Genomic DNA, 27710 nt, shown 5'->3' with positions numbered 1-27710 from the left:
TAAGATGTAAAATTGTCCTTTCATGAAAAGGGGGGAACTTAGTATTAAAGACTAGAGGATAGATAACAAGTGAAAAGAGATAGTTTAGAAGCATAAAGAAATGAAATGAAAAAATATTTTTTTGGTGGTACTGAGTTTGAACTAGGGCCTTACACTTGCTAGGCAGGCACCCTAGCAATTGAGTCACTCCGTCATCCCTTTTTTGTGTTGGGTGTTTTTTTTTTGGAGGCACTGGGGTTTGAACTCAGGACCTCATGCTTGCCAGGCAGGCACTCTTCCACTGGGCCACCAGCCAACCCTTTGTGTTGGGTGTTGGGTGTTTTTGAGATAGGGTCTCTAGAGCTGTTTGCCCAGGCTAGCTTTGAACATTAATCCCCCTGATCTCTCTCTGTCTCCTGAGTAGTTAGGAATACAGGCATGAGCCACCAGTTTCTGGCTAAAATAAAAAATTTATAAGCAGAGGCAAGGGCCACATTGAAGGTAAAGTGAATAAAATAGTATTAGCTTTCTATTAATAAGGTGCCAGGGATATACAAATATTAGAAATATAATAAATACCCAGAAAGTACTAATTGAATTGAATTGGATGAGACCTGGAGGTAAAGTACCTACGCCTGGCTTCGTGTGGTTTTTGTTTCTTATGGCTTCAATGTACTCTTTACTAATAACTCCCTTGGTTTTTATTTATCCGATAATATTTTGATTTCTCCATTCTTTTTTTTTGTGTATATGGGACTGGGCTTTGAACTAAGGGCTTCACACTTGTAAAGTAGCTGCTTTACCCCTTGAGCCACACCTCCAGTCCATTTTGCTCTGACTGTTTTTGAGATAGGGTCTCTAAACCCAGTCTGGCTTTGAACATAATCTTTCTGATCTCAGAATCTAGGATTATAGACATGAGTCACCACGCCCAGCTCTTCTTCATTCTTGAAGTGTAGTTTTCTGGTTATAGACTTTTTGGTCAATGGTGTTTTTGTTTGTTGTTTTTTTAACTTTCCGTATTTGAAATGTCATCCTCCTGCCTTCTGGCCCTCATGGTTTCTGATGAGAAATCTACTCTTAATCTTATGGAGGATCTCTTTTACTTATTAGGCTCTTTTTTCCTGCAGCTTTCATGATTCTGTTGGTTTTTTTGTCAGTTTGACAATAATGTGTTTCATTGTGAATGTCTTTAAGTTTATCTTGCTTAGAGTTTGTTGAGTTTCCTGGATGTGTAAGATTTATGTCTTTCATCTGATTTGGGGGGTTTTCAGCCATTGTTTCTTCTGTTATTCTTTCTGACTCTTCCTCTCCTTTTGTGATGCCTCCAATGTCTTATGTTCTGTGCTCGATGTTGTCTCAGAGATTTTTCAGTCTCTGTCACTTCTTTTTCCTTCTGTTTTTCACACTACTAACTTCAGATCATTTGAAAAGTCAAGTTTACTATTTTCCTTTGTTTGCAAAGTTACTATATTTTTCATCTCCAGAATTCCTGTTGGTCTTTTTTTTTTTTTAATAAATTCTGCTTCTCTGTTGGTATTTTCATTTTGTTAATATGTCGTTTTTCTAGTTTACTTTCATTCTTGAGCCATAGTTTCCATTAGTTCTTTGAGCATATTAAAGACAGTTGATTAAAAGTCTTTGTCCATTGTGTTCAGTGTCTGGGTTTATTTAGGGACAGTTCTGGTTTTTTCCATTTTATATATATATATACATATATATATATATACATATATATATGTATATGTATATATATATATATTTGTGTGTGTGTGTGTGAAAACCAGACATTCACAATTACAATGTAGCAAATGTGCAAATCAGATTTTATCCCCTTGCCCCAGCATGTTATGTTCCTGATTGTTGGAGGCTGGAGTCATCAATTTATTTACTGACTTTTTCCAACTAAAGTCTCTGATTTTTTAGTTTGTGTTCAGTGCCAGTGTTTTGTTTGTTTATACATGTAGGGTTTTTTTAGTTTAGAGTTTCTTTCTTTTTGGTAGTCACGTTGGGAATCAAATCCAGGGACTCCTGCATGCTAGACAAGCACTCTACTACTCCCCAGCCCTCAGACAGTGTTTTAACAGCAATTTCTTTTAATGGTAGGACTGTTTTTTTGTATTGTGTTTTTTGTATTGTTTCTTTTCTTCAGCATTCTCTTGGTTGCTGTAAGCCTTTGACTATTTTCCAGATGTCTGATAAAGTTGTTTCTGATGATTCCTGCTTGTTTTTGGTACTTCATTGGAGAGAAGTGTTTGGAACTTCCTACTCAACCATTTTGCTGACATCCCCTTCATGCTTGGCTTTTTTAGTGAACTGAGGAGTCTTTGTAGCTGAAGTAAGGAAATGAACAAGAGAGAAGAGTAGGAGAGCTGTTCAGGTTGAGGTGGAGAGAATAATAATAGGAATTGACAGTTCATAGTATGGATTTCTGCTTCTGTAATGAAGTAAGGAGATACTGAAAAGTTGTGACCAAAATGAACTGAAATGACTTCCTTTTTTGGGGGCCAACAGTGAAGTTTGAACTGAGTGCCTTATGCTTGCCCTAGCATGCACTCTAACACTTAAGCCATACTCAAACCTATGCATTTTAATAAGGTCACTTTTTATTTTTTGGTGGTACTAGGATTGAACTCAGGACCTCACACTTGATAGGCAAACACTCTATCACTGGAGCCATGACTCTGACCCTTTCTGCTTCAGTGTTTTTCAGATAAGGTCTTGTGTTTTTTGCCTGGTAGACTGGATCGAGATCCTCCTACTTAAGCTTCTCATGTAGCTGGGATTACAGGTGCACACAACCACACCCAGCTTTTTGGGGTTTTTTTTTGTTGTTGAGATGGGGTCTTGTTAATTTTTCACCCCCAGGCTAGTCTTGAAACTCAGTTCTTCCTATCTCTGCCTGAATAACTGGGATTGAAATAGCAGAATGTTAGTTGCATATCCAGTTTCAAGAAGAGAAGCCAAGTAATTTGTTTGGTGTATGGGCCTGGAGTTAAGGTAGAGATAAAACAGGTATAAGTTTGGGAATTACCAACATATATATGGTATTTAAAGAAATGAGAAAGGTAAAATCACCCTTGGAGTGAGTACAGACAGAAAAGAGAAGTGGTTGGGGTTCTTTCAACATTTAGGAATTGAAGTCTAAAGAAACTGAAATTGAACTGTTAAGAAAGAAGGAGAGAAATGAGGTGAATTTCTTGTCTGCTAAGTGTTTCACAGGAGAATTCAGTAATAATGGTACTAAATGTTGCTGAAAGGTTTTAGATGAGGACTGAAAAATGATCCTTGGATTTAGTGACCTAAGGGTCAGTATGCACTTCATCAGGTCAGTTTGATGAGATGGTAGGAATAAAACCTGATTGCAAAGAGAGTAGCACAAAATAACAACAAATGTAAACAAAAATTTCAAGTTTTGTTGTAAAGGGGAAGAAAGGGAACCAAAGTGAAGGAATAAAAGGAGTTAAGAGTGGAGATTTTTTGGGGGTGGGGTGGGGGCAGTACTGGAGTTTGAACTCAGGGTCTTTTTTTTTATTATTGTTTTATTATTCATATGTGCATACAAGGCTTGGGTCATTTCTCCCCACTGAACTCAGGGTCTTATGCTTCCTAGGCAGGCAGTGTACCACTTGAGCCTTTCCACAAGCCCTGTTTTATATTGGGTTTTTTTGGCATAGGGTTTTGCAAACTATTTGCCCTAGCTGGCTTCAAACTGTGATTCTCCTGGCCTCTGCTTCCTGAGTAGCTAGGATTACAGATGTGAGCCATCAGTGCTTGGCCTAGGAGGAGATTTTTAAAGATGAGAGAAATAACTTGTTTATTTTCTGACAGGAGTGCTCTAGTAGAATGAGACAAATGGATGATTCAGGAGAGAGAATTAAGAGTTCCTGGAGTAGTGTCCTTGAGAAATGGGAGTGGGGAAGGAAAGCAGGAGAAGAGAGTATTATTTGTTACAAGAATCAAACATTTTTCAACTTAAATTCAAAACAGTGGAGGAAATTTTTTTAAAAATGTAATTTATTTGTGATGTGGTTTAGGGAAGTAGATTAGAAATACTTCAGTGTAGATAAAAAACTCAGTTATTCTGATGAGTATCTATATCCTAGCAAGTATGATCCCCAGGAAAGGAGAGAAGAGCAGAACAAGAAATAGAGCTGGACATGTTGGCATATGCCTGTAATCTCAGGTACTTGGGAAGCTAAAGCAGGAGGAGTTCAAGTTCAAGTTCCAGGCCAGCCTAGCCTACAATAGTGAGACCCCTGTCTCTGGGACAGGGGTTGGAGGGAGTTAGAAATAGAAAAACCTGAATGGGAAGAGTACAAGTCCGTGCCTACTTTAATTCTTACTGTATATAAAATTTAGTAGTCCTTATTATTTTTAAAAAGGCCAGCTCTAAAAAGGGGTAATTATTGAATCCATTACTTAATAATCCATTATTTAATATTTATGCACTTTCAATTAATACATATTTCTCAAAAGTCTCTGAGTTTCTTACTTATAAAAATTTAACTTATCCTAAATTTCAAATTCCATTTTCACTGATAGTCCACTAATATTTCCTGGGTTTTCATGTGACATCCTAGACTAAACTTTTCCTCAGTTTTAACATCACTTAATGTTTTTTGTTTGTTTTTGGTAGGACTGGGATTTAAATTCAGGGCTTCACTCTTGCAAAGCAAGTGCTCTACCCCTTGAGCCACATCTCCAGTCCATTTTGCTCTGGTTATTTTGGAGATGAGGTCTCAAAATAATTTGCCTGGGTTGTCCTGAAACCCAGCTCCTTCATATCTTAGCTTCCCAAGTAGATAGGATTACAGGCATGAGCTACTGATGTTTGGCAATTTACTGTTAATAGTAATAGCAAAACTAACATCTTGCTTTAGTATGGAAAAAGCACTTAAACATATATCATAGTACTTAATTATCATATCAAGTATTTAGGATAGGTAGAGGTTTTTTCTTCAGGTCTATAATGATAAGTAACACTGTGAATGACAGTATTTCCTACAGTTTTATCATTTTTTTTATTTTTTATTTTTATTTTATTCATATGTGCATACAATGTTTGGGTCATTTCTTCCCCCTCTCCCCACCCCTTCCCTTATCCCCCATGCCCCCTTGCTCTCCCCCTTACCCCTCGCTACCTGGCAGAATCTATTTTGCCCTTATCTCTAATTTTGTTGAGAGAGTATAAGTGATAATAGGAAGGAGCAAGGGTTTTTGCTAGTTGAGATAAGGATAGCTAAACAGGGAGTTGACTCGCATTGATTTCCTGTGCATGTGTGTTACCTTCTAAGTTAATTCTTCTCAAACTAACCTTTTCTCTAGTTCCTGGTCCTCTTCTCCTATTGGCCTCAGTTGCTTTAAAGTATCTGCTTTAGTTTCTCTGTGTTGAGGGCAACAAATGCTATCTAGTTTTTTAGGTGTCTTACCTATCCTCCTACCTCCCTTGTGTGCTCTTGATTTATCATGTGATCAAAGTCCAATCCCCTTGTTGTGTTTGCCCTTGATCTAATGTCCACATATGAGGGAGAACATACGATTTTTGGTCTTTTGGGCCAGGCTACCCTCACTCAGAATGATGTTCTCCAATTCCATCCATTTACCAGCGAATGATAACATTTCGTTCTTCTTCATGGCTGCATAAAATTCCACATTTTCTTAATCCATTCATCAGTGGTGGGGCATCTTGGCTGTTTCCGTAACTTGGCTATTGTGAATAGTGCTGCAGTAAACGTGGGTATGCAGGTGCCTCTGGAGTAACCTGTGTCACATTCTTTTGGGTATATCCCCAAGAGTGGTTTTGCTGGATCATATGGTAGATCAATGTTTAGCTTTTTAAGAAGCCTCCAAGTTTTTTTCCAGAGTGGTTGTAGTAGTTTACATTCCCACCAGCAGTGTAAGAGGGTTCTTTTTTCCCTGCATCCTCCCCAACACCTGTTGTTTTTGGTGTTGCTAATGATGGCTATTTTAACAGGGGTGAGATGGAATCTTAGTGTGGTTTTAATTTGCATTTCCTTTATTGCTAGAGATGGTGAGCATTTTTTCATGTGTTTTTTGGCCATTTGAATTTCTTCTTTTGAGAAAGTTCTGTTTAGTTCACTTGCCCATTTCTTTATTGGTTCATTAATTTTGGGAGAATTTAGATTTTTAAGTTCCCTATATATTCTGGTTATCAGTCCTTTGATGTATAGCTGGCAAATATTTTCTCCCACTCTGTGGGTGTTCTCTTCAGTTTAGAGACCATTTCTTTTGTTGAGCAGAAGCTTTTTAATTTTATGAAGTCCCATTTATCTATGCTATCTCTTAGTTGCTGAGCTGCTGGGGTTCCATTGAGAAAGTTCTTCCCTATACCTATTAATTCCAGAGTATTTCCTACTCTTTCTTGTACCAACTTTAGAGTTTGTGGTCTGATATTAAGATCCTTGATCCATTTTGAGTTAATATTGGTATAGGGTGATATACATGGATCTAGTTTCAGTTTTTTGCAGACTGCTAACCAGTTTTCCCAGCAGTTTTTGTTGAAGAGGCTGTCTTTTCTCCATCGTATATTTTTAGCACCTTTGTCAAAGACAAGTTGGTTATATCATTTTTTTTCTTTAAATTTACAGTACTGAGGTTTGAACTCAGCCTTTGTGCTTGCTAAGTGGGTGCTCTACTGCTTGAGCCATGCTTCCAGTCTGTTACCCAGTTTTTTGCCTAGCTAAATCTCAGTTCTTTATTCCTTCGAAGTAGGGCTAATAACCATGACAGAGGTCATTTGAACAAAGAGCTAGGACTTTATTCAGGACAAGAACCATGAGTTAGGCTTCCAGATCAGCATGCCTGCCCAAAGGTGAAAGAAATAAGGTTATATGCTTTCTTAGAATGTGATGGGTGAGGTCAATTAATAAATAGGTAAACTATAACTTCCCAGAAGGCATCACTATGTCTTCAAGAATTCTGTGTTCTTCTTCAGCTTGATGACAATTGGCTAGTTGTACGTGTGGTAGGGGATGCTGGTAGGAAGTAAATTTACTTTGGAAATGTAATACAAGGGGATGGTAATGAAACTGGAGTCAAGATGACTGCCAGGTCCTTTGAACTGGACTAGTACTGCTGGGTCTAACATCTTGTTTTTCACAGAAACTCACCATCGTGACATAAACCAGGCATCTTAGTACATGTACTGATCATGCAGGGTGTGCTTTGGTTACAGCTCATGAAAGGAAGTAACAGAATAGTAAGGGAATGGAGAAAAGAAAAATTGCCTGCAGGGTAAGGTAACAATTGTTAATTTTTGAATTTTAAGATTTTGGTTAATTAAAATGACCACAATAGCTTATCCCTGAGCCTACTTTGAATTTTTGCCTTAAGTTCATATTTATTTTTAAAAATTGACAAGAATGTAATTTTTTCTTACTATTAAAAGCTTATTATAACAGTCCCAAGTTTAAAGTTGTATTGAATAGGTAACATTTTATTTGAGAAAACTAACTGAATTCCACAGTACCTTGACCAAATCTCCCAAAGTAAGTTTACCTGCTTTATTTTTTCCTAGGAAAAAAAAAATCTACCATTTAAATACTAACCAAATAAAATTAGTTGGGAATAAAAGAAAATCAGTTTCGAGCACTTAAGAAACTTGAAAATAATTTTACCCATATAATTATTATTAGTTCTTCTCCTTTCTTTTCCTTATCTTCCTTTTCTGTAGTCCAGGCTGGTCTTGAACTTGCACTCCTCTTGTCTCAGCCTCCTGAATGCTGAGATTTTAGCCTTGCACCACTGCTCTTGTCAACAGCTTTTAATTCAGTCACAGAGTTGTTTAAACATCATTTCTACCAATTTTAGACCATTTTCATCACCTCAAAAATAGACCATATAACATGTGACTAACACCAGTTACCAGTCACTCCACCCAACTGCTGCCAGACCTATGACCACTAATCTACTTCTTGTCTCTATAGTTTACCTACATTTTATGTAAGTGGAATCATGTAATATGTAGTCCTTGGCCAGGTGGGGTGGTGCACAGCTATAATCCCACCACTTGAAAAACTAAGGCAGGAGGATCAGGAAGTTGAAGACTAACCAGGGCTATATAGCAGGACCCTCTGTCAAAAAAAAATTATATGTGTGTGTGTTTGTATTATAAATCGATCTATAGGCCTATAAACCTTGTTCAAATCTGATAAATAACTTTGGGGTACCGTACTAAAGCTAAATATTCTCAGATGCCAAGGGTTGTACAATACTACCCAGAAGGGACTTTAAAGGTTATCCAATCAGTCACCAAAATATGAGCTGTTGGACTCCTTTTCCCAGACTGAGTCTGTCTTGAAGTCTTTCTTAGCTTGAGTTAATTTGGTAATGTGATTTTTGTGCAATGTCTTAGAGTCTTTACCCTTTTAAATTCCCATCAGACTGTATAAATATTTTTTTCCACATAGCTTCATCAACATGTTTCATTAAACTTTGAGTCTCTGTGACTCTGATAGGTGAAAAACGGTAAATCAGTATGCTTCTAATGTGTTTTTCTCTTATTTTTGAAGGAGTATATGAACTGACCATATCCTTTGCACATTTTCTTCTGTTAGGCTATTTTTTCTTATTGATTTATAAAGAAAAAAAATTTTGAGACAGATTCTCACTGTGTAGCCTGGGCTGCTCTTGAACTTATGATCCTCTGCCTGAACCTCCTAAGTGCTAAAATTACAGGCATGTTCCACGATGCTCATTGACTTACAGGAAATCTTTATGTGATAAGAAATAAGCCAGACTGGGGGGTCACTGCTTAAGTGGTAGAGTGCTTGCCTAGTATGTGTGAGGCCCTGGGTTCAATCCCTGGTATACCCTTTTCCCACTTCCCCCCAAAACAGCAACCAAACAAACAAAAGAATTGAGCAATTCATCAATTAGTTGGCTGCAAATGTTATTTCATATTTGCAAAGCAGGCTGTCTATCACTTAAGCCATACCTCCACTCTATTTTGCTCTGGTTATTTTGAAGATGGGGATCTCACAAACTATTTGCCCAGGTTGGCCTCCCAAGTAGCTAGGATTACAGGCATGAGCCACAGGCACCCAGCTTTATTTATAAGTCTTTTCATAGTTATTTGATTTTTTTTTTTTTTTTCTGGTCTGGGATTTGAACTTAGGCTCTACACCTTGAGCCACTCCACCAGCCTCTTTTTGTGAAGAGTTTTTTTGAGATAGGGTCTCTTGAACTATTTGCCCTCACTGGCTTCAAACTGTGATCCACCTGATCTCTGCCTCCTGAGTAGCTAAGATTACAGACAGGAGCCACTGGCACCCAGTGTAGTTGTTTGATTTATATGCTCTAGTTCATGACTTTTTAATGACATCTGGATTTTGTGCCTTAAAAAGAAATTAAAATATCTCTTTGGTTATTTTCTCCTACTTTCATGGTTTTTCTTTTCGACGTTTACTTTGATACTTTTGCCATTAATATTGGTTTGAGAAGCAAGGTATGGATCTAACTGTATTTGTTGTCCATTTTACATGATCTTTTAATTGTCCAGTTTATTTTATCTCTCATTTTGCTTTCAACAGTTCCTTTTTAAAAATTACAAGCAGCAGTTAACCATAGCTTTCCCTTTGTACTTCTTAGCTTGTTCTTTCCTGATCAGTTTCACTTATTCATGTTATTTGACTGGCTATGTAGAATTTGCAATTTGAATGTACTTGTAGAGCTGGTTGTGCTGAAAGAGGACCTGATAGTTGGAAATTTTTAGGTTTAGTCCATGGCTCTATCCTCTTGGGATTCTTTTGTATCTTGATTTTGTTAAGGTATTGTGTTTATTCTCCCAGCTGAAAACCACTTTGCTACTTTAAACTTTCTATAGTTTTAATTTAAGACTGATAAATACTGAGTCACAAGGCAGAGGACAGAAATTCTGTAGTATACTTATAGAAAATTACTTTAATTGATATTATTTATGTGTAATTATTGCTAGTTATAGTATATTAATATGGTTTTAGCATTATCTACCAATCATGTACTTAGGTTCTTTTTGTGTGGGGGTGGGGGGAGCAGTACTGGGGTTTGAACTCAAGGCCTCACCTTTGCTAGGCAGGCACTCTACCACTTGAGTCACTCTGCTAGCCCCAATCATGTTCTTAGAATCTCTCTGTAGGAACCCTAAGGAAATGAGTAATTGAGGATCAGTAGTTGAAGATTTGTTTCTCTAACCATTAAACCTTTTATTTAAAGTAGATTTTTTTTATATCGGAATAAAAGAGGGGAATATTCTCTTTGAAAAAAGAAACTTTAGAGGAGAACAGAATTTGACCCTTTTTTACTATGTATCCCAAGCTGGCTTCAGTCATTACTCTGCCTTACCCTCCCAGTGCTGAGATTTCAGGTGTAAGCCACCAAGTCCAGCTGAGAGTTTGGTTTGTGGTTTACAAAAGGGGTTAGGTTTATTTTAAATAATCTCATGGGCAGTCACTCTACCTTTAAGCTACTTCTCCAATTCATAGACACTTTTGTGTGTGAGTTTCTGGGGTCTGAACTCAGGGCCTCACACTTGCTAGGCACACGTTCTACCACGTGAGCTATTCCACCAGCCTTTTTTTGTGTTTGCTCTTTTCAAGAGGGTCTCGTGGACTATTTGCCTCAACTGGCTTTGAACCTACAGATTCTCCTGATCTCTGCCTCTTGAGTAGGTAGAATTATGGGTTTGAGACACTGGTGCCTGGCTTAGTTCCTAGAATTTTTTTTAACAGATACTGAAGTATAGTTTGAATGTCTAAACAGGAGTTATATTTACAAGTTCACAGACCAGTTTTTTAATTGAGTAAACTAATATATGGTAGCTTTTTATTTTACCAGGTGAAGATATTCTATAAAATGATTAATATTGTAATCACAAGCACAGTAAGTACAAACTTATAGTCACAGCTGTTTGGAGGCTGAGGATCATTTGAGCCTATAGTTCAAGGCTAGTATGGGCATTGTAGTAAGACTCCGTGTGTTTAAAAAAAAAAAAAAGGTAGGTCCTCTGTCATCATTTTATTAAAAAGTTTCAGGGTATATCTTTAGTATTTATTTCCATCAATGTCACTGAAAGAGCTGCTATTCACTCTTTAAAAAATTTCAAATGTGAATAGCTACCATTAAGAATGATTTCCCCATAGTAAAAAATATTAATCAGGTGTTAAATCAAAGAAGAAATTTTAGTCAGTGAAATAGCTCCTTATTAGCGCTAGAATAAAGTCTAGATTTTTTAGCATAATATATAATACAGGTCTGCCCTGTATTGCAGACCTCGGCTGACCTCTTGTTATCTCTGACTAACCTTATGATCTGTCCATTCCCGAATTGCCATGTCCTGCCTTAGCTCTGGCCATTTCTACACTATACAGGGAGGCGGGGAGTTGTAAAAGCAGCTTAATTCTCTTAATTATGTGTTAAGTTGACTGATAGAAACAATTTTTTACCTTTTTTTTTTTTTGGCATTTTATAATTTGCCTTTCAGGTATACAGGACTATATGTAGTTAATAGTTTTTATTGTAATTCTTCTTTTTTTTTTTTTAGGCGATGAAAGCAAAAATTATATGATCTTCTCAAGTTCATACTGCTGGAAGGGCATAGAACCAGGGCCCTTCCTGGCTTTTTTAAAAACAATTGAAGCCTAGTCTTTTTTATTCCTTATTGGGAAGACTAATTCTTTTATTTAAGAAATGTTGAGGGACCTATTTGAAGTGTGTAGAAATGTTTTGGAGCAAAAGCAATAATTGGAGAAAGTCAGTTTGCAACTGAAGTAAGTTTATATGTGTAAATTCTGTTACAGAATTCATATTCAGTTATCTCATTTTTATTCTTAAGGCCTAGCTCAAATGTTACTTCATTTCTATGCCTTTGTTGACCTTTTCTAAGAATAGCTAATTGCTGTCTAATCTGTGCTACCTCTATTAAGGTATGTGTCATACTATTTGTTTATGTATTTTCCTCTCCTCTACATCGAGTTTGTTTTGTTTTTGTGGTATTGGGGCTTAAATTTAGGGCCTCAAGCTTGGTAGACAGGCACTGTACCACTTGACCCTCTCTGTCAGCCCTAGATTGAGTTTTTTGAAAGCAGGAATTCTGTCCTACTGATGTTTGCATCCATCTTGTATAATCATTGTATAATTAGCATTGAATAAATGTGGAAACAAAGATAGGTAAATAATTTAATTTCAACTCCAAATACTTGTTTCAACCTTAGAAGAACTGTCCCTCAGATACACTATTTCATTGTACAAGTGATAAGGTCCCTTATATCAGTATTCCATTTATATTTCTGCATTTGTTTGACATTGCTTTACTTTCTACTTTTCTCTGTTTGTGTATCCTTCACAATGGGTGTTATGTTTCCTAAACATGTACTCCATTGCTATCATTTCTTTATTTCTGAACCCTTTGCCTGGGCTGCTCTTATAAAATCCCCTTATAAAGAGCCCATCAAGTGCTTCCTGTTCAAAGAAGCTTTTCCTGAATGCTAGCCAAGTATGTTCTTTTTCCTTCATAAATCACTTTATCAATGAACTTATGCCTCTCTTAGACCACTTTTACCATATTTTATTCAATATATAATTTCTTATGTATATTCTTATTTTCCTTCCCTTCCTTCATTTAGAGTCTCATCTTGAGGGCAAGAACTGTTGTAGTTTATGCAAAGATGCTTTGGATATGGGCTGGAGACCTGGCTTAAGTGGTAGAGCACCTGTCTAGCAAGCATGAAGCCCTGAGTTCAAACCCCAGTATGGCTAAGGAAAAAAAGAAGGTGCTTTGAATATAATCAAACTATTCATTAGAACTTGCTTAATTAATAAGTTAAAATTAGACTGACATGTCAGGTGTGGTGGCACATGCCTATAATACCAACCCTCAGGAAGCTGAGGCAGGAGGCTTTTGAGTTTGAGACCAGCTTGGGCTACATAGTGAGTTCCAGACTTGCCTTGGCTACATAGCAAGACCCTGTCTCAAAAAACACACACAGCTTTTTTTTAGTACCGATAACCCTCCTGAAATCTTGGTTAACATTCTTAAAACCTGGCAGACTTTCTGTAAAAAGTATGGCAAGCACCAACCTTATAAAGTGTCACAGTACAAGAAGGCAAGGATTCTCTGTGTATCCAGGGAAAATGGTGTTATGATAGGAAGCAGAGTGGCTGTGATGGGTAGACTGATCTGATTTTCCAGAAAAAAAGATAAAACTTCAAAGAAAATTATGCTGAGGCTAGAGTGTGTTGAACCCAACTGCAGAGCTAAGAGAATGCTGGTTACTAAGAGCATTCAAGCATTTCGAACTGGGGGAAGATAAGAAGAGAAAGGGGCAAATGATCCAGTTCTAAGCTCTGTCTTTTGTTTTTTATGAAGAAAATAAAATGAGGTCCATTAAAAAAAAACCTACACATACAAACGCACAATTAGACTTGAATATGGTATAGACATTTACTAGAATGAAGATAATAGATTTAAAGAGGAATTTGCACTACTGCAAATACTGTGTACACATGCATGTAAATGGAAATAATAATACCTGTTAACTCTTCAGGAGTAGGGAAGGGGGGGGGATAAAGGAGAATGATGGAGGGGGTGAACTCAACTATGAAATATTTGATATATTGTAAGAACATTTGTAAATGCCACAGTGTACCCCCCATCAGCACACCTTGAGCCACTCCTAGCCCTTTTTTTGTTGATGGGTTTTTTCTAGATAGGGCCTCTTGAACTTTGCCTGGGCTGGCTTCAAACAGTGATCCTTCTGATCTCTGCCTCCTGAGTAGCTAGGATTTACAGGCATGAGCCACTGGCACTGGCAGGGCATTTTTTTCATCATTCACATTTCTTAACTAAGGTTGATTACTATCTTGTCATATATTAAATGTGTATCTTATTAATATATTATAGCATTGGTGTCTGTGTTCATGTTCTTTGCCATTAGGTATTCCTCCTCTGTATTTACCTTTATCAAAGCACAGCTAATATATATTGGCAATGGATTGTTTACTTGTCTGTCTCTCCCTTAGACACCAGTTATTTTTCATCATCCTAGTACTGCAAGTCATCTACCAATAAGTGTTCAGTGGATGAATAAACAACAAAGTTGTTTTCTTAATTAAAATTACTATTCTCCCCCCACCCCTGTTTTTAGTTAAACCTCAGGTAGTAAACGTCCTGTTTTAGCAAATTAAAATTCAGAGAGTACCCCAGATTTTTTCTGTATGGAATATTGCTACTCAGGTAAATCATAAATTTATTTCCAGAATAGTCTTTTAAAAATTCTTAATTTTTAAAGAATAAAACAAATTTACTTGCCTATAAGTCTGTATAAGTTCTGTATGCCTTAATAAGTTTACTATTATCACACTAAGATGTTATATAATTCAGGTAATCTTTAACATTCATTTTCAGCAATAGTCTTCTGTAGCTCTGGGTCTAATTTTTTGTTTTTTTGCAGTACCAGGGACAGAACCCAGGGCTTTATGCATGCTAGACAAGAGCTTTACCACGGAGCTACATCCCCAGCCCTGGGTTCTGAATTTCTGAAGTAATACATTCTAGTATTTAAGAAAGTACTTTAATCAATCCTGAGATGCATGTTTTTCACTTCAGAGCTTTGAAATTGGGATGTGTCTCAGACAGATGTCTCAGTCTGTATTTGTATTAATAGCTTATATAGTAATTATGTAGTAATTGTCACTGCCTATTTGTGCACAAACTTTTAGTCATGCTGTTGATACTATTATCTCTTCCGTATGGCTATGTACATTGTTAGTGCTATGCATATTACTATTACTATTTAAAATACCTTTTTTGGTGGTACTGGGATTTGAACTCAGGACCTCACATTTGCTAGGCAAGTACTCTAACACTTGAGCCACACCTCCAGTCCCTATTTAAAATGCCTTTCTTTTTTTCAGTACTGAGGTTTGAACTCAGGGCCTTGTGCTTCGTAGGCAGGCGCTCTACCACTTGAGCCAAGCCACTAGTTAAAATGTGTTTTAAAAGATTGTACTGTTACACAGCATTTAACCAAAAAGTCCTCGAGCATGCAGAGTTGCATAGAAGCAGCAATAGAGCATGAATTCGATATTGTTGTTAAAGATGACGCAATTCCATATTCTCTTGCAAAGCAACAATTAAGTGTTTTATGAACTAAGCAAAGCACCTTAAACACAAGAAATTTTCAGATCTCTTAGAATGAGTCAACTCTAAGTAACTTAAAATCATTAATTATAAAATAAAAACTTCAAGTGGCATAATGTCACAGTTTGTCAATATTTTTCTTTTCTTTTGGCATAGAAGTGTTTGAAGTTTGGTCCTTGTACTTGCTAAGCAAGCTCTCTATCACTTGAGCCATGCCTCCAGCCCTTTTTTACTTTAGCTATTTTTCAGTACGGTCTCACTGTTTTGTTTTTTAAGATTGCCTTTGAATTTTGTAAATATTTATATATTATATATAATAGGCATTTTGCATAAATTTTTGTTGTTGTGCTGGGTGGGGTACATTATGGCATTTACAAAAATTCTTACAATATATCAAATATATCAGGATCTCATGTTTTGCCTGAAGCCATCCTCAGACCATGATCCTCCTACCCTCAGCCTCCTACATAGCTCAGATCACAGGCATGTACCATCAAACCCAGTTTTTTGGTTAAGATGAAGTCTCTCTAAACTTTTTGCCTAGGCTGACCTCAAACTGCAGTCTTCCTAATCTCTACTTTCCAGGTTAGCTGGGGTTATAGGTATGAGCCACTGTGCCTGCCTGACAATATTTTCCTTTATCTATATGAACTAATGATGTACCTCATTAATTGATGAAATACTGGATTTCATAATTTCCATTATGTTTTTTTTAGATGTTCCACTTGACAATAATACACCCATATAAAAACAGGAGGCATTCTTTCCTGATTTAATGACTTAGGTATACATAGATGTTCACTAATAATGTGTCTATAGCTGAATATAAAGTATATTCTAAAAAAGTTACTAGTCCTGCCTTTTAAATGTTTTTTTGGTGGGGCTGGGGTTTGAAGTCAAGGCTTTGCACTTGAAGAGTAGGCACTCTACTACTTGAGCCATGCCTCCAGTCCATTTTGCTCTAACTTTGGAGATGGTATTTTGCCAGCTGTTTGCCCAGTTTGGCCTCTAACTTCGATTCCTCCTGATCTCAGCCTCCCAAGTAGCTAGGATTACAGATGTGAGCCACCAGTAATCAGCAACCTTTCTTACTTTTTGATTAATGCTTTGTTTAGTTCAGATCACATAGTCTTCCATATGTTTTGTCTCACAATTATATAATCTGATAAAAATCTTTTTCTGAATTTTGCTTCTAAATTTTTTAATCAAAGTACATAAATGCCATTGTGATAGATAATAAACCAATTTCTAGGTAAAATTAATTAAGATTTGGTTATTTTTACTTCTTAGAATTAAAAAAAATGACATCTAAATAGTGAGTAGAAATTTTGTTTAGAAAATTTATACTTCCTAATATGGACATTCCAAAATGGAAGTTCTAGAAAAAGTTTCTTAGCCCTTTGGTAATTTTTGAATAAGCTAATATGAAGAAGAGCAACTATTTTCATTGGTGGTTCTCTGTGCATAATAGTGGGGGCAGAACCATAAATTACTTTAAGAATGTTTGAATATTTGGAATGAGCTGAGCAAGGTGGTATAGGCCTGTAATCTCAGCGCTTAAAGGCTGAGACAGGAGATCAGGAGTTTGAAGCTACCCTGGCTAAAAAGGGAGACCCTGCCTCAAAAAAAAAAAAGAATGTTTAGAATGGTGCAAGAAGTCTGGAACAATAATGGTTAGCTATTTAATATTAGCATGTAACATTAGATCCTTTCTTCACATCAGAAATGTGTATGTGTGTGTGTGTGTGTGTGTGTGTGTATACACACCATACATATCCTCTGGTTCTGCATCAAAGGATTTGGTCAACCATAGGTTGGAATAATTTTCTTGTCATTATTCCCTAAATAGTGTAGTATAATGACTGTTTACATAGCATTTACCTTGTATTAGGTATTGTATGTTACCTAGGGTAACTAGTGTAGGAGTATGTGGAAATAGTAGGACATTTTATATAAGGACTTGAACATCTATGGATTTTGGTATCTGAGGGGAGGGTGTTCTGGAACCAGTTCCCCACAGATACCAAGGGACCATCATATGCATAAGTATAATTTTTTTTTTTTCAGACAGGATCTCCATATGTAGCCCAGGCCATTCTCAAACTTGCAATCCTCCTGCCTCAGCCTCTCAAGTGCTGGGATTACAAGTGTGTATCACCACACTGGGCTATCATTTTTCTTCTTTCTTTTGGGCCTATACCTTGAGCTATTCCACCAACCGTTTTTTGTGATGGGTTTTTTGGAGATCGGTCTCATGAAGCCAACCTCAGGCTGGCTTTAAACTTTGATCCTTCTGATCTCTGCCTCCTTAGTTGCTAGAATTGCAGGAATGAGCCACTGGGGCCTGGCTTATCATTTTTCTTTTGAGACTATTTATGACTAATTTATTGTTTAGTGCAAGATACTTGTTTATTTTCTTCTCTGCTTGAGTCTCAAAATTTACACTGTTTCATAAATATAACAATAAATGATTTAAGAGAGTTACATTAGGGATGAACTAATGAATACAAGTGATTTACAGGAAGATAGTTTCTCTTGTTTCACAGGTGTCTAAATCCTTTGGCTGTTAGGAAGGCTGGACTTCCATCGTAGATAAGCAAAAGGACTATGGTAGAAATATGTAAGGATATCTCCCAACATCTCCCCCAGCACGTGTTTGTGCTGTCCTTCAGCTAACCAAATGGCTAACTTTTATCTCATTGTGGGTCAACTTATGACCTCGTGCAATTGCTCTTAATGCATTTCCACATATACCCTGTGAAGTAATCTAGAAAAAGATTGTAATGAATTTATTAACCTGAGAAGGTCTAGTACCAGCTATCTTAACAAAACATAATTTTGAAGTATAGTACATATATATCTTATACATTTGGCAGAAGTGCTGGGGAGTGATAACCATTTAATGGTATGGGAGAAGGTGACATGCTAGACTTACTTTATATTCTTTTGTCATAATATATGCACTTCAAAGTGAAGTAATTTGTACTATTACTTTTAAATGTATATATTCATATCTGAACAGGGGGCTTTTTTTCCTTGTAGGGAATATTAATGCTATTTACAATGAATTATTTTATAAAAATACTATATATAAACTTTGTTTATGTAAGTTTAATGAATACTCATCATTAAATTTAAATTGCTTTGTTTTATTTTCCTAGGATTCTGACACATCATGACATGCCATTTTCTGGAGCAATAATGAACATTGGCCTGTTTTGGATTAGTTGATGATCTTCAAAAATGATCCAATAATATCTACTATAGAGAAGCTAAATATACTCCCTTTGGAGTTAACAGCCCAGATTGTTACTGAACTTTCAAGATGACAGATCCGATCATGGACTTTTTTGATGATGCCAATCTTTTCGGTGAGACCTTAGAAGGTTTGTCAGATGATGCATTTATACACCCAGTACCTGTGTCATTAGTTGATGAATTGAACTTGGGTGCAGAGTTTGAACCTTTGCACATAGACTCGCTGAACCATGTTCAAGGTACTCCAACACATCAGAAGATGACTGATTTTGAACAGTTAAATCAGTTTGATTCAATGAAATTTCACCAAGTTAATCAATCTTTTGGAAGTCCAGCTGAACATGTGTTATCTCCACACTCTCAGTTTAATTGTTCTCCTATCCACCCCCCAAACCAACCTAATGGTTTGTTTCCAGATGTAGCAGATGGCAGTCCAATGTGGGGCCATCAGACAGCTACTAGTATTTCTAATCAAAATGGATCTCCTTTTCACCAACAAGGACATTCACATCCTATGCATCAAAGTAAAAACTTTGTGGCACACCATGACTTCGCCTTATTTCAGGCCAATGAACAACAAACACAGTGTACTTCATTACGTTCACAACAAAATAGAAATAATCTTAACCCAGGGCAAAACTCTCTTGGCCGGTCTAAAAATTTTATAGATGTTAGTGTTTCTGGTCCACACAGAGTGAATGTTAACCACCCATCACAAATTACTAATGCATCTACTTCACAACAGTCTCTTCCGATGCAATTTTCTCAGACGTCAAACCCTTCAGTACACTTCCTCAAGTGTAACAATCATCAAGAAGGAAATTTTAATGGACTGTCTCCAAATATGACTCCTTGTTCTGTTAGTAATTCACAGCACTTTTCTTCACATTATTCCTTTTCTAGTAATCATGTATCACCCAACAGTCTCCTTCAGTCTTCTGCAGTTCCTGTACCTAATCATACAAATCAAACTTTATCTGATTTTACTGGAAGTAATTCCTTTTCACCTCATCGGGGAGTCAAGCAAGAATCCACTCCACATATCCTAAACCCCAGTGCATCATTGAATTCAAATAATTTCCAAATGTTGCATTCGTCACATCCTCAGGGTAATTACAGCAATTCAAAATTATCTCCTGTGCACATGAACTTCCAAGATCCTGTTGACTCAGGAACTCAAATGGGCCATTTCAATGATCATGTAGAAACTAATGGTTTTTCAACTTTAGAAGAGAATTTACTTCATCAAGTAGAATCTCATACTGAGCCATTCACAGGACTTGACCCAGATGAGCTGCTTCAGGAGGGTCTCCTTCCCCAATTTGATGAGTCAACATTTGGACAAGATAATTCAAATCATGTTTTGGATCATGACCTTGATCGACACTTTACTTCACATCTTGTAGCACGACCTTCTGATATTCCTCAAACTCAGTTGGAATATCAGGCTCGGAGTTGGCATTCATCATTTTCTAGTCATCAGCATTTACATGACAGAAATCGCCTGTATTTACAGCGACAGGTATGTAACTCTTTTTATTTAAGCAACTTGGGGTAGATTGGGCTTTTTTTTGCTCATTGAGTTAATTCTATATGAGACCTAATCAAGATTTTATCAACTCAGAACTCTATTGAGTAGTGTATTTTGACGGGTTTATCTTGCTTTGAAAAGTCTTGAGGAAGCTGGGCACTGGTGGCTCACGCCTGTAATCCTAGCTACTTTGGAAGCTTTGATCAAGAAGATCAAGGCTCAAGGCCAGCCTGAGCAAATAGTTCAAGAGACCCCCCATCTCCAAAATAACTGAAGGTGTGACTCAAGTGATAGAGTGACTGCTTTGTAAGTTTGAAGCCCCAAGTTCAAAACCCCAGTCCCACCAAAAACACAAAAAAAAGTCTTAAGGAACATGGTTTATATAGCTCAGGGTTAGATGCTTGCCTAGCATGTGTAAGGACCTAGATTTGATTCCCAGCACTCTAAATGAATGAATGAATGAGTGAATGAATGAACAAACATACAAATGAAAATCTTACTGCAAGAGATTCATTGATGTGCTCAAAGCAATAGACTTGTTTTTTTTTTGGTGGTACTGGTATTTAAGACATCTTTTGTTACTTTTGTGTTTATTTTTAATAGAAGGTTATTTTATCAAAAACAAAGCCTTAGCTGAATGGTGGCTCACACCTACGTAATCCTAGCTACTTGAGAAGCTAAGATTGGGAGGTTTGAGGTCCAAGACCAACTCAGGCAAATAGTTTGTTGTGAGACCTCATCTCTAAAATAACCAGAGCAAAATGGACTGATGTATCCAAGTGGTAGAGTAGCTGCTTTGCAAATGTAAAGCCCTGAATTCAAACCATTGGCCCAAAAGGACCAAAAAAAAAAAAAGAAACAAAGCCTTAATAACAAATGAAAAATAGCAGAATGGAAAATTTTTACTGTAAATATGATGAACATAGTATTAATATTCCTATAAAAAGTTCATATAAATTGACAGACAGCATCTCAGTTGATAACTGGATAAAGCAAATAGGATGAAATTCACAGAAGAGAAAATAAAGATAAATAAAACCTGGATAATCTGCAGTTTTAATAGTAAAAATTTAATTTGAAACATTGTTTAATTACCTATTAGGAACAAATTTTTTAAATGTTAGTACTTAATACATATATTTTTGAAAAGCAGTTTGGTGATACATTACAGTAACCCAAACATAGCCAAATTAATATGTCCAAAGATATTTCCCTTACTATGTTTGTGAGAGACAACTAGAAAGAACATAGCTTATTAACATATCTATATTTATGAACTATTATAAACATTGAAGACGTGAATGTTAATGAAGTCAGGAAAAAGCAAGTGTGTATGTGTGTGTGTTTTTTTTTTTTTTTACTCTACTAGAGTTCAAATTCAGGGCCTTGTACTTTAGGCAAGTGTGCTACCATTTGAAGCACACTCCCCACCCAGTACCCAGTGGCTCTCATCTGTATTTCTCGCTACTCAGGAGGATCTCTCAGGTCAGCCTGAGCAAAAAGCAAGACTCTATCTCAAAAATAACACACACACACAAACACACACACACACACACACACACACAGAGTCAAGTGTGAGACCCTGAGTTCAAACCCCTGTATTGTCAATAAAATAAATAAATAAATAAAAACAGTACCAAACCATGTGGTTTAAAATCTTGGCTTCTGGGCTGGTGGAATGACTCAAGTGACAGAGTGCCTGCCTAGTAGCAGTTTTGAAGCCCTGGGTTCAAACTCCAGTACCACCAAAATAAGTAAATAAATAAACAAACAATCTTGGCCCCTCATACTTATTAGCTGTGTGACTTTGAGCTAATTATGTAATTTCTGTCTCTTTTTCCTCATTGCAAATATGAAATAATAGATCTATCTAATAGGGCTTTGGAAATGGTTAGTAGGTATAACATTAAAAGTGCTTAAGATTATGCCTAGCTTATAGTCAAGTACTGAACACTTTTTTTCATAACAAATTAGAATATGCAAATGAAAATATGCCAGAAGGAAATAGGTTGTCAACGTAGTACAGTTATTTTATTTTAGTAGTTTATATTTTTTGTGTCAGGTGAGCGTATTACTATTAAAATAAAAATATATGTCATGTAATATTTTGTATTTTTTTGGTATCTTATCAAATTGCTTATAAAATGCTTTAATACCTTGGTGACCAGTGAGAATCAGTAATGAAATATACCATGGAAATTAAATATTTTGGGACCATTTTTTCATTATTTGAAAAAGATAAAATCAGTGTTTTGTCCATTGGGTTTATTTTAATTCTGTTTCGAATAGTATTCAACACACATTTTAAAAATGTCTCAGTAGATGTGCTAAAGGTATACTTAAAAGGCATTACAACTCATCTCCCTTTCTTCTTGTGAATGAGTTGAGTTCTGAGAGTTTGCGCCCTCTACTGGAAGAGGACTGAGCATGTTAGTCAGAAGGACCATGGGGAACGTCTCCACCGATTAAACTTGGGTTCATCTACATACTTTGTATGTAGGTTTCTGACTGTTAATCTCTTTGTGTATTATCTAATTGAAGTTATAAACTACAAAATTTGTTAACTTTATTTCTTTTCATTTTAATTCACCTTTTTGTTGATTTTTGTTTTTTAAATCCTGTTTTTCTAAAGGTGTTCCCCTGGGTTTAAAAAGTAATAAGGACACTTAAAATTTAGAATGAAATATAATATAAATGGCTAAAGTAGTCTCTTGCTAGCATGTAGACATATAGCTTGTAAGAAAAATTCTTTTCAAACTCATCATAACCAGTCCTTTGTAAATCATCTTATTCTACAATGATTTCATATATATATATATATATATATATATATATATGTAATTTTTTTTTGTTTTTAGCTCAGGGCTGCTACTTGTTAGGCAGGCACTCTACCACTTGAGCCACTCCACCAGACCTTTTTGTTTTTAAATGTGTCCCAAATCTTATAAATAAGCTTGGAAATACCTTTTTTGACCTATGGAAAGTCTGTTAATCAGACTTCTTATGTTAAAAGTGATACTGGGTTTCACCAATTGCGGGGTGAAGAGAAGAGATGGAATGGTAGAGAGGTATGGTATGATTATGATGATTTTTATTATGGATTGAATGTTAGTTTTAGATGTACTGAGCTCAAAGTCATATATCCTAAAAATATGAAATTCAGATGATTTAGTAGGTAGAATTTATAACAAGTTCTGACAGTATGCAGAATTTTTGCCTATATAATTTTTGGCATGTTTGGATGGCTAAGGGTATGATGTAGCTGGTGTATTAATAAGGGCTTCTTATTATGATAGCTCTGCTGAAATTTTTTTGAGTCTTTTTTTCTGGAGGAGGGGGATCAGGTTTCTTTAATTCTCTCTTCCTTGTAATAGTTAGCATGATTACATACGAAGGTTTAAAGATTTAAAATAGTGGCTTTTTTTTTTTAGTTTATCAAAGATAATTTTGAGATATATTTTATTATAGCCTAAATAAGATAGGTAATTCTTTAATCTGCTAGTTAAAAACTCACTGGTGACACTTTACTCAGATGTCTAGAAAACTTCAGTGAAATGTTGGATATTTAAAGAATATTTCTAAGCTTTGCCTTTTCTTTTTCCTCAAGTGGTGTGATTGTAGATATAATTTCAAATATCTTAGAGTACCCTGAATTCTGTGTCAGTTGTTAAAAACAGTGAATATTACTGAGAACACTTCTATTTTTTACTCTAGAATTTCACCACTTAGAAAAGAGAGCCTGGATGCTGAGAGAAGAAGCTTAAGGATGGTGTGGGAAGGTGGGGGTGAGGGAGAAGCTATTGCCAGTGTTTCCGAATGTTAGCTTATCTTCATCTCTTGTAAAAATTACACCGAAAAGAGCAAAGGAATTTTGAGAGAATAATGTTCTAAGCTTTTTGTTACTCTTGTGGCAAATATTTTCTACTGTTTTGTAACACAAGATCTTTAGTTTTGTATTAATTTGTGAAGTGGAAATAACATGGAGCATTATGTGATCTCTCAGTGTTTGTAAATTAATCATGTTATTGTAGATGGCTAAACCAGCAAGCAAAACAAGAAATAGAATTTTAGGATGTGCTTATGCATAATGCTTTCTTGGCTTTTGTATTCTGATGAATTTCTTTATTTCTTTCTTTCTCTTTTTTTTGCGGTACTAGTGTTTGAACTAAGAGCCTACTCCTTGAGCCACTCCACCAGCCCTTTTCTGTGAAGGGTTTTTTGAGATAGGGTCTCATGAACTATTTGCCTGAGCTGGCTTCAAACCACAGTTCTCCTGATCTCTTCCTCTTGAGTAGCTAGGATTATAGGCTTGAGCCACTGGTGCCTGGCTATGAATTTCTTACTTTAATACCTTGAATTTTTTTCCCCTTAAGGTCAAGAGTCTTATTTTTATAAACTTTAAAAAAAAAAAAACCTTAAAGACAGGTTTGGGAAGCCCACATAAAGTATTTTTTTTTGTGGTGATAGTTTTTTTCTGTTAAATTTAATATGTGGTTGTTGCAAACAATGGGATCATATAGAAAACAAACTTGAAAACGAAGTTACTACAAAACATGGTGGTACATGCATGACTGTAATCCCAGTACTTAGGAGGAAGAGGCAAAAGGATCTCATGTTGGAGGTCAGTCTGGTCTACATAACAAATTCCAGGCCAGCCTGGGCTGTCTACCAACACCCGATCTCAAAAAAGAAATGAATAAAGTAAGAAAATAAAGGTAAAAAGAAAAAAAAGTTATCAAAAGATAACCAACCACTGAAATTAGGTGTGTGGTATATGCCTGCAGTCCTAGCACTGAGGAAATGGAGGCAAGAGGATCTCCAATTTGAGGCCAGCTTGGGCTACCTTCAAAAAAACCCTGAAAAATAAAAATTAAAAAAAAAATAACAAGTAGTGACATTTTAGACCCTTGTTATCCGCATTTATCTGATTCTAAAGAGACTGCCAAAGAGAAAAGCCTGTGAATGTTCAGGGAACATAGAGTTCAGGACTGTATGTAGATGCTTGATTCATTTTTCTCATAGCACTGTCTAACTTCTGCTAAAGACATGCTGCCTTTCAACAACTCAGATTTTCACATTATCACTTTAGTTAAGTACATGAACTTTCACCTTGTTTTTTGGGAGGCATATTTTCACAAAATTAAGGGCAGGAAAACACTCAGCAGATCACACAACAATTCAAACAAAACTGACGATAATGTGGGACTGCAAAGAGCCGCTCCACACCAGCTGAGCTGTGTAATGTATGTGTGTGTGAATTTAAATTTCTTTTAATTTTATAATTATTTTTTGAGTCATGGTTGATCAAAACCACATTTAATAAATCTGTGAGTAAGGTGAACTTACTGGAAAAGTATCCAGCCAGATCTGTTGTCATCCTCTTTCCCCTAGCCCCCACCTCCATATTTTTGCATTTTATGAAACAAATTTAGGATCATATAATGTATACTTTTTGGCAAATTATTAAATCTTTCAATTTTTTTTTGCAGAAAAACATATTATGCTTTATTTTTTTTCTTTTCGTTTTTCTTTTATTATTCATATGTACATACAAGGCTTGGTTCATTTCTCCCCCCCTGCCCCCACCCCCTCCCTTACCACCCACTCTGCCCCCTCCCTCTCCCCACCCCCTCAATACCCATCAGAAACTAGTTTGCCCTTATTTCTAATTTTGTTGTAGAGAGAGTAGAAGCAATAATAGGAAGGAACAAGGGTTTCTGCTGGTTGAAATAAGGATAGCTATACAGGGCATTGACTCACATTGATTTCCTGTGTGTGGGTGTTACCTTCTAGGTTAATTCTTTTTGATCTAACCTTTTCTTTAGTACCTGTTCCCCTTTTCCTATTGGCCTCAGTTGCTTTAAGGTATCTGCTTTAGTTTCTCTTCGTTAAGGGCAACAAATGCTAGCTAGTTTTTTAGGTGTTTTACCTATCCTCACCCCTCCCTTGTGTGCTCTCGCTTTTATCATGTGCTCAAAGTCCAATCCCCTTGCTGTGTTTGCCCTTGATCTAATGTCCACATATGAGGGAGAACATACGATTTTTGGTCTTTTGGGCCAGGCTAACCTCACTCAGAATGATGTTCTCCAATTCCATCCATTTACCAGCGAATGATAACATTTCGTTCTTCTTCATGGCTGCATAGAATTCCATTGTGTATAGATACCACATTTTCTTAATCCATTCGTCAGTGGTGGGGCATCTTGGCTGTTTCCATAACTTGGCTATCGTGAATAGTGCCGCAATAAACATGGGTGTGCAGGTGCCTCTGGAGTAACCTGTGTCACAGTCTTTTGGGTATATCCCCAAGAGTGGTTTAAATCTTTCAATTAATATTATATATACATTTTTCATGCCATGAAATATTTTTCTGAAAATTATTCTGAATGACTCTGAATAGTTTTCCATTGTAAAGCTGGTAACATACAGTATTTATTAAAGTAAGGTTGCTATTGGCTTAGGTGTGGTGGTCACACTTGTAATCCTAGCACTGGGAAGATGGAAGCAGAAAGATCACAAGTTAGAGGTCAGTCTGGGCTACATACTGAGATTCTCTCAAAAAAAGAAAAAGAAAAAACAATTATTGAGACATGGAAAAACCTGAATCAAAGTGATTATCTTCTTTTTTTTGGTGGGACTGGGGTTTGCACATGCAAAGCAGGTCCACTACTGCTTGAGCCACACTTGTAGTCCATTTTGCTGTGGTTATTTGGAGATGGGATCTTGAACTGTTTGCCCATGCTGACCTGGAACTTCAATCCTTCCCATCTCAGCCTCCCAAATAGCTAGGATTATAGATGTGATCCATTGGCGGCCATCTCTTCTTATTTTTCATACATATATTACCATAATAATTGGATTTAGGTGAATATTAATAAATTATAATAGTTGACAGATATTTATGACAAGCACTGTTTTAAATACCTGACATACTAACACATTGTTCTATCTCTACTGTCTTTTTATTTGGATATGATTATTTCCTTCAATTTACATAGCAGGAAACTGAGGTAGAGGGAAAGTGAAGTAATGAACCTCAAGTCACATAGCCAGTAAGTGGTCATATTGGATTCAATCTCAGTTTGATTCCACACTTTACTTCAAAGTAGGTTGATCCATTTTAATATATAACAGTAACATGCTAAGTGATTTCTTCCTCTTCTCTCCATTACTAAAAACACCTTAGTATTAAAGCAAAATTTAGTTTAGAACCTTTAAGTGGAGAAGACCATGCATCCAGTATTTACTATCAGCAATAGTTTTATCCATTAGCATAGGAAACACAAACCCTAAATGAACAACTAAACTAAAATCATACTACTTCCAAGTGTTCTAACTTTGTGTGTGTGTATGTATATGTGTGTAAGCTTACACTTACAGGTGTAATGGCTCATGTCTATAATCGTAGTTTCTTGAGAGGATTGTGGTTCGAGGTCAGTCTGGCCAAAATGTTTGTAAGACCCCATCTCAACCAACAGATGAGCCTGCCATCCCAGCTACTGTAGGAAGCGTAAATAGGAGGATCCTGGTCTAGGCTGGGATCAAAAGCACAAATCCTTCAGTTCAAACTGCACTACTACCAAAAATAAATACATAAATAATAAAATATTGTTTGTAAGATGATAACAAATGCTCCAAAGATAGACATAGTTTACTTTTGAAAGACTTTAAAGGTCAGAATTAGGCCTAGTCAGTAGAAGTGAGATCATTTAGTATAAGGAAGAAGTTTGAAATAAAGCTCTTTAACCAAAAGTAGGAGATGAAGTAACTCAGATGTGTCATGGAAGGACTCTCTATTCTGGG

At 36.3% G+C, this 27710-nt stretch overlaps 1 protein-coding gene across 10 annotated transcripts in view; it reads left to right on the top strand.

Annotated features, from left to right (window-relative positions):
- The window catches only part of Chd9 (chromodomain helicase DNA binding protein 9), a 220820-nt gene that overhangs the window by 70560 nt on the left and 122550 nt on the right, over nt 1-27710 (top strand). For 9 of the 10 annotated variants that reach the window (XM_074055997.1, XM_074055999.1, XM_074056003.1 and 6 more), the window contains one exon: nt 18280-19898. In XM_074055997.1, the coding sequence (XP_073912098.1) occupies nt 18444-19898 (1455 nt within the window). In that variant the 5' untranslated portion in view covers nt 18280-18443. Of the gene's footprint in view, nt 1-18279; nt 19899-27710 lie in introns of those variants that run through there. The other variant, XM_074056005.1, reaches the window with a different exon arrangement.

This window comes from Castor canadensis, chromosome 15 (assembly GCF_047511655.1).
Source record: "Castor canadensis chromosome 15, mCasCan1.hap1v2, whole genome shotgun sequence".
Taxonomy (NCBI): Eukaryota; Metazoa; Chordata; class Mammalia; order Rodentia; family Castoridae; genus Castor; species Castor canadensis.
The sequence above is the reverse complement of the archived record's forward strand: the minus strand, read 5'-3'. Positions and strand labels throughout refer to the sequence as shown.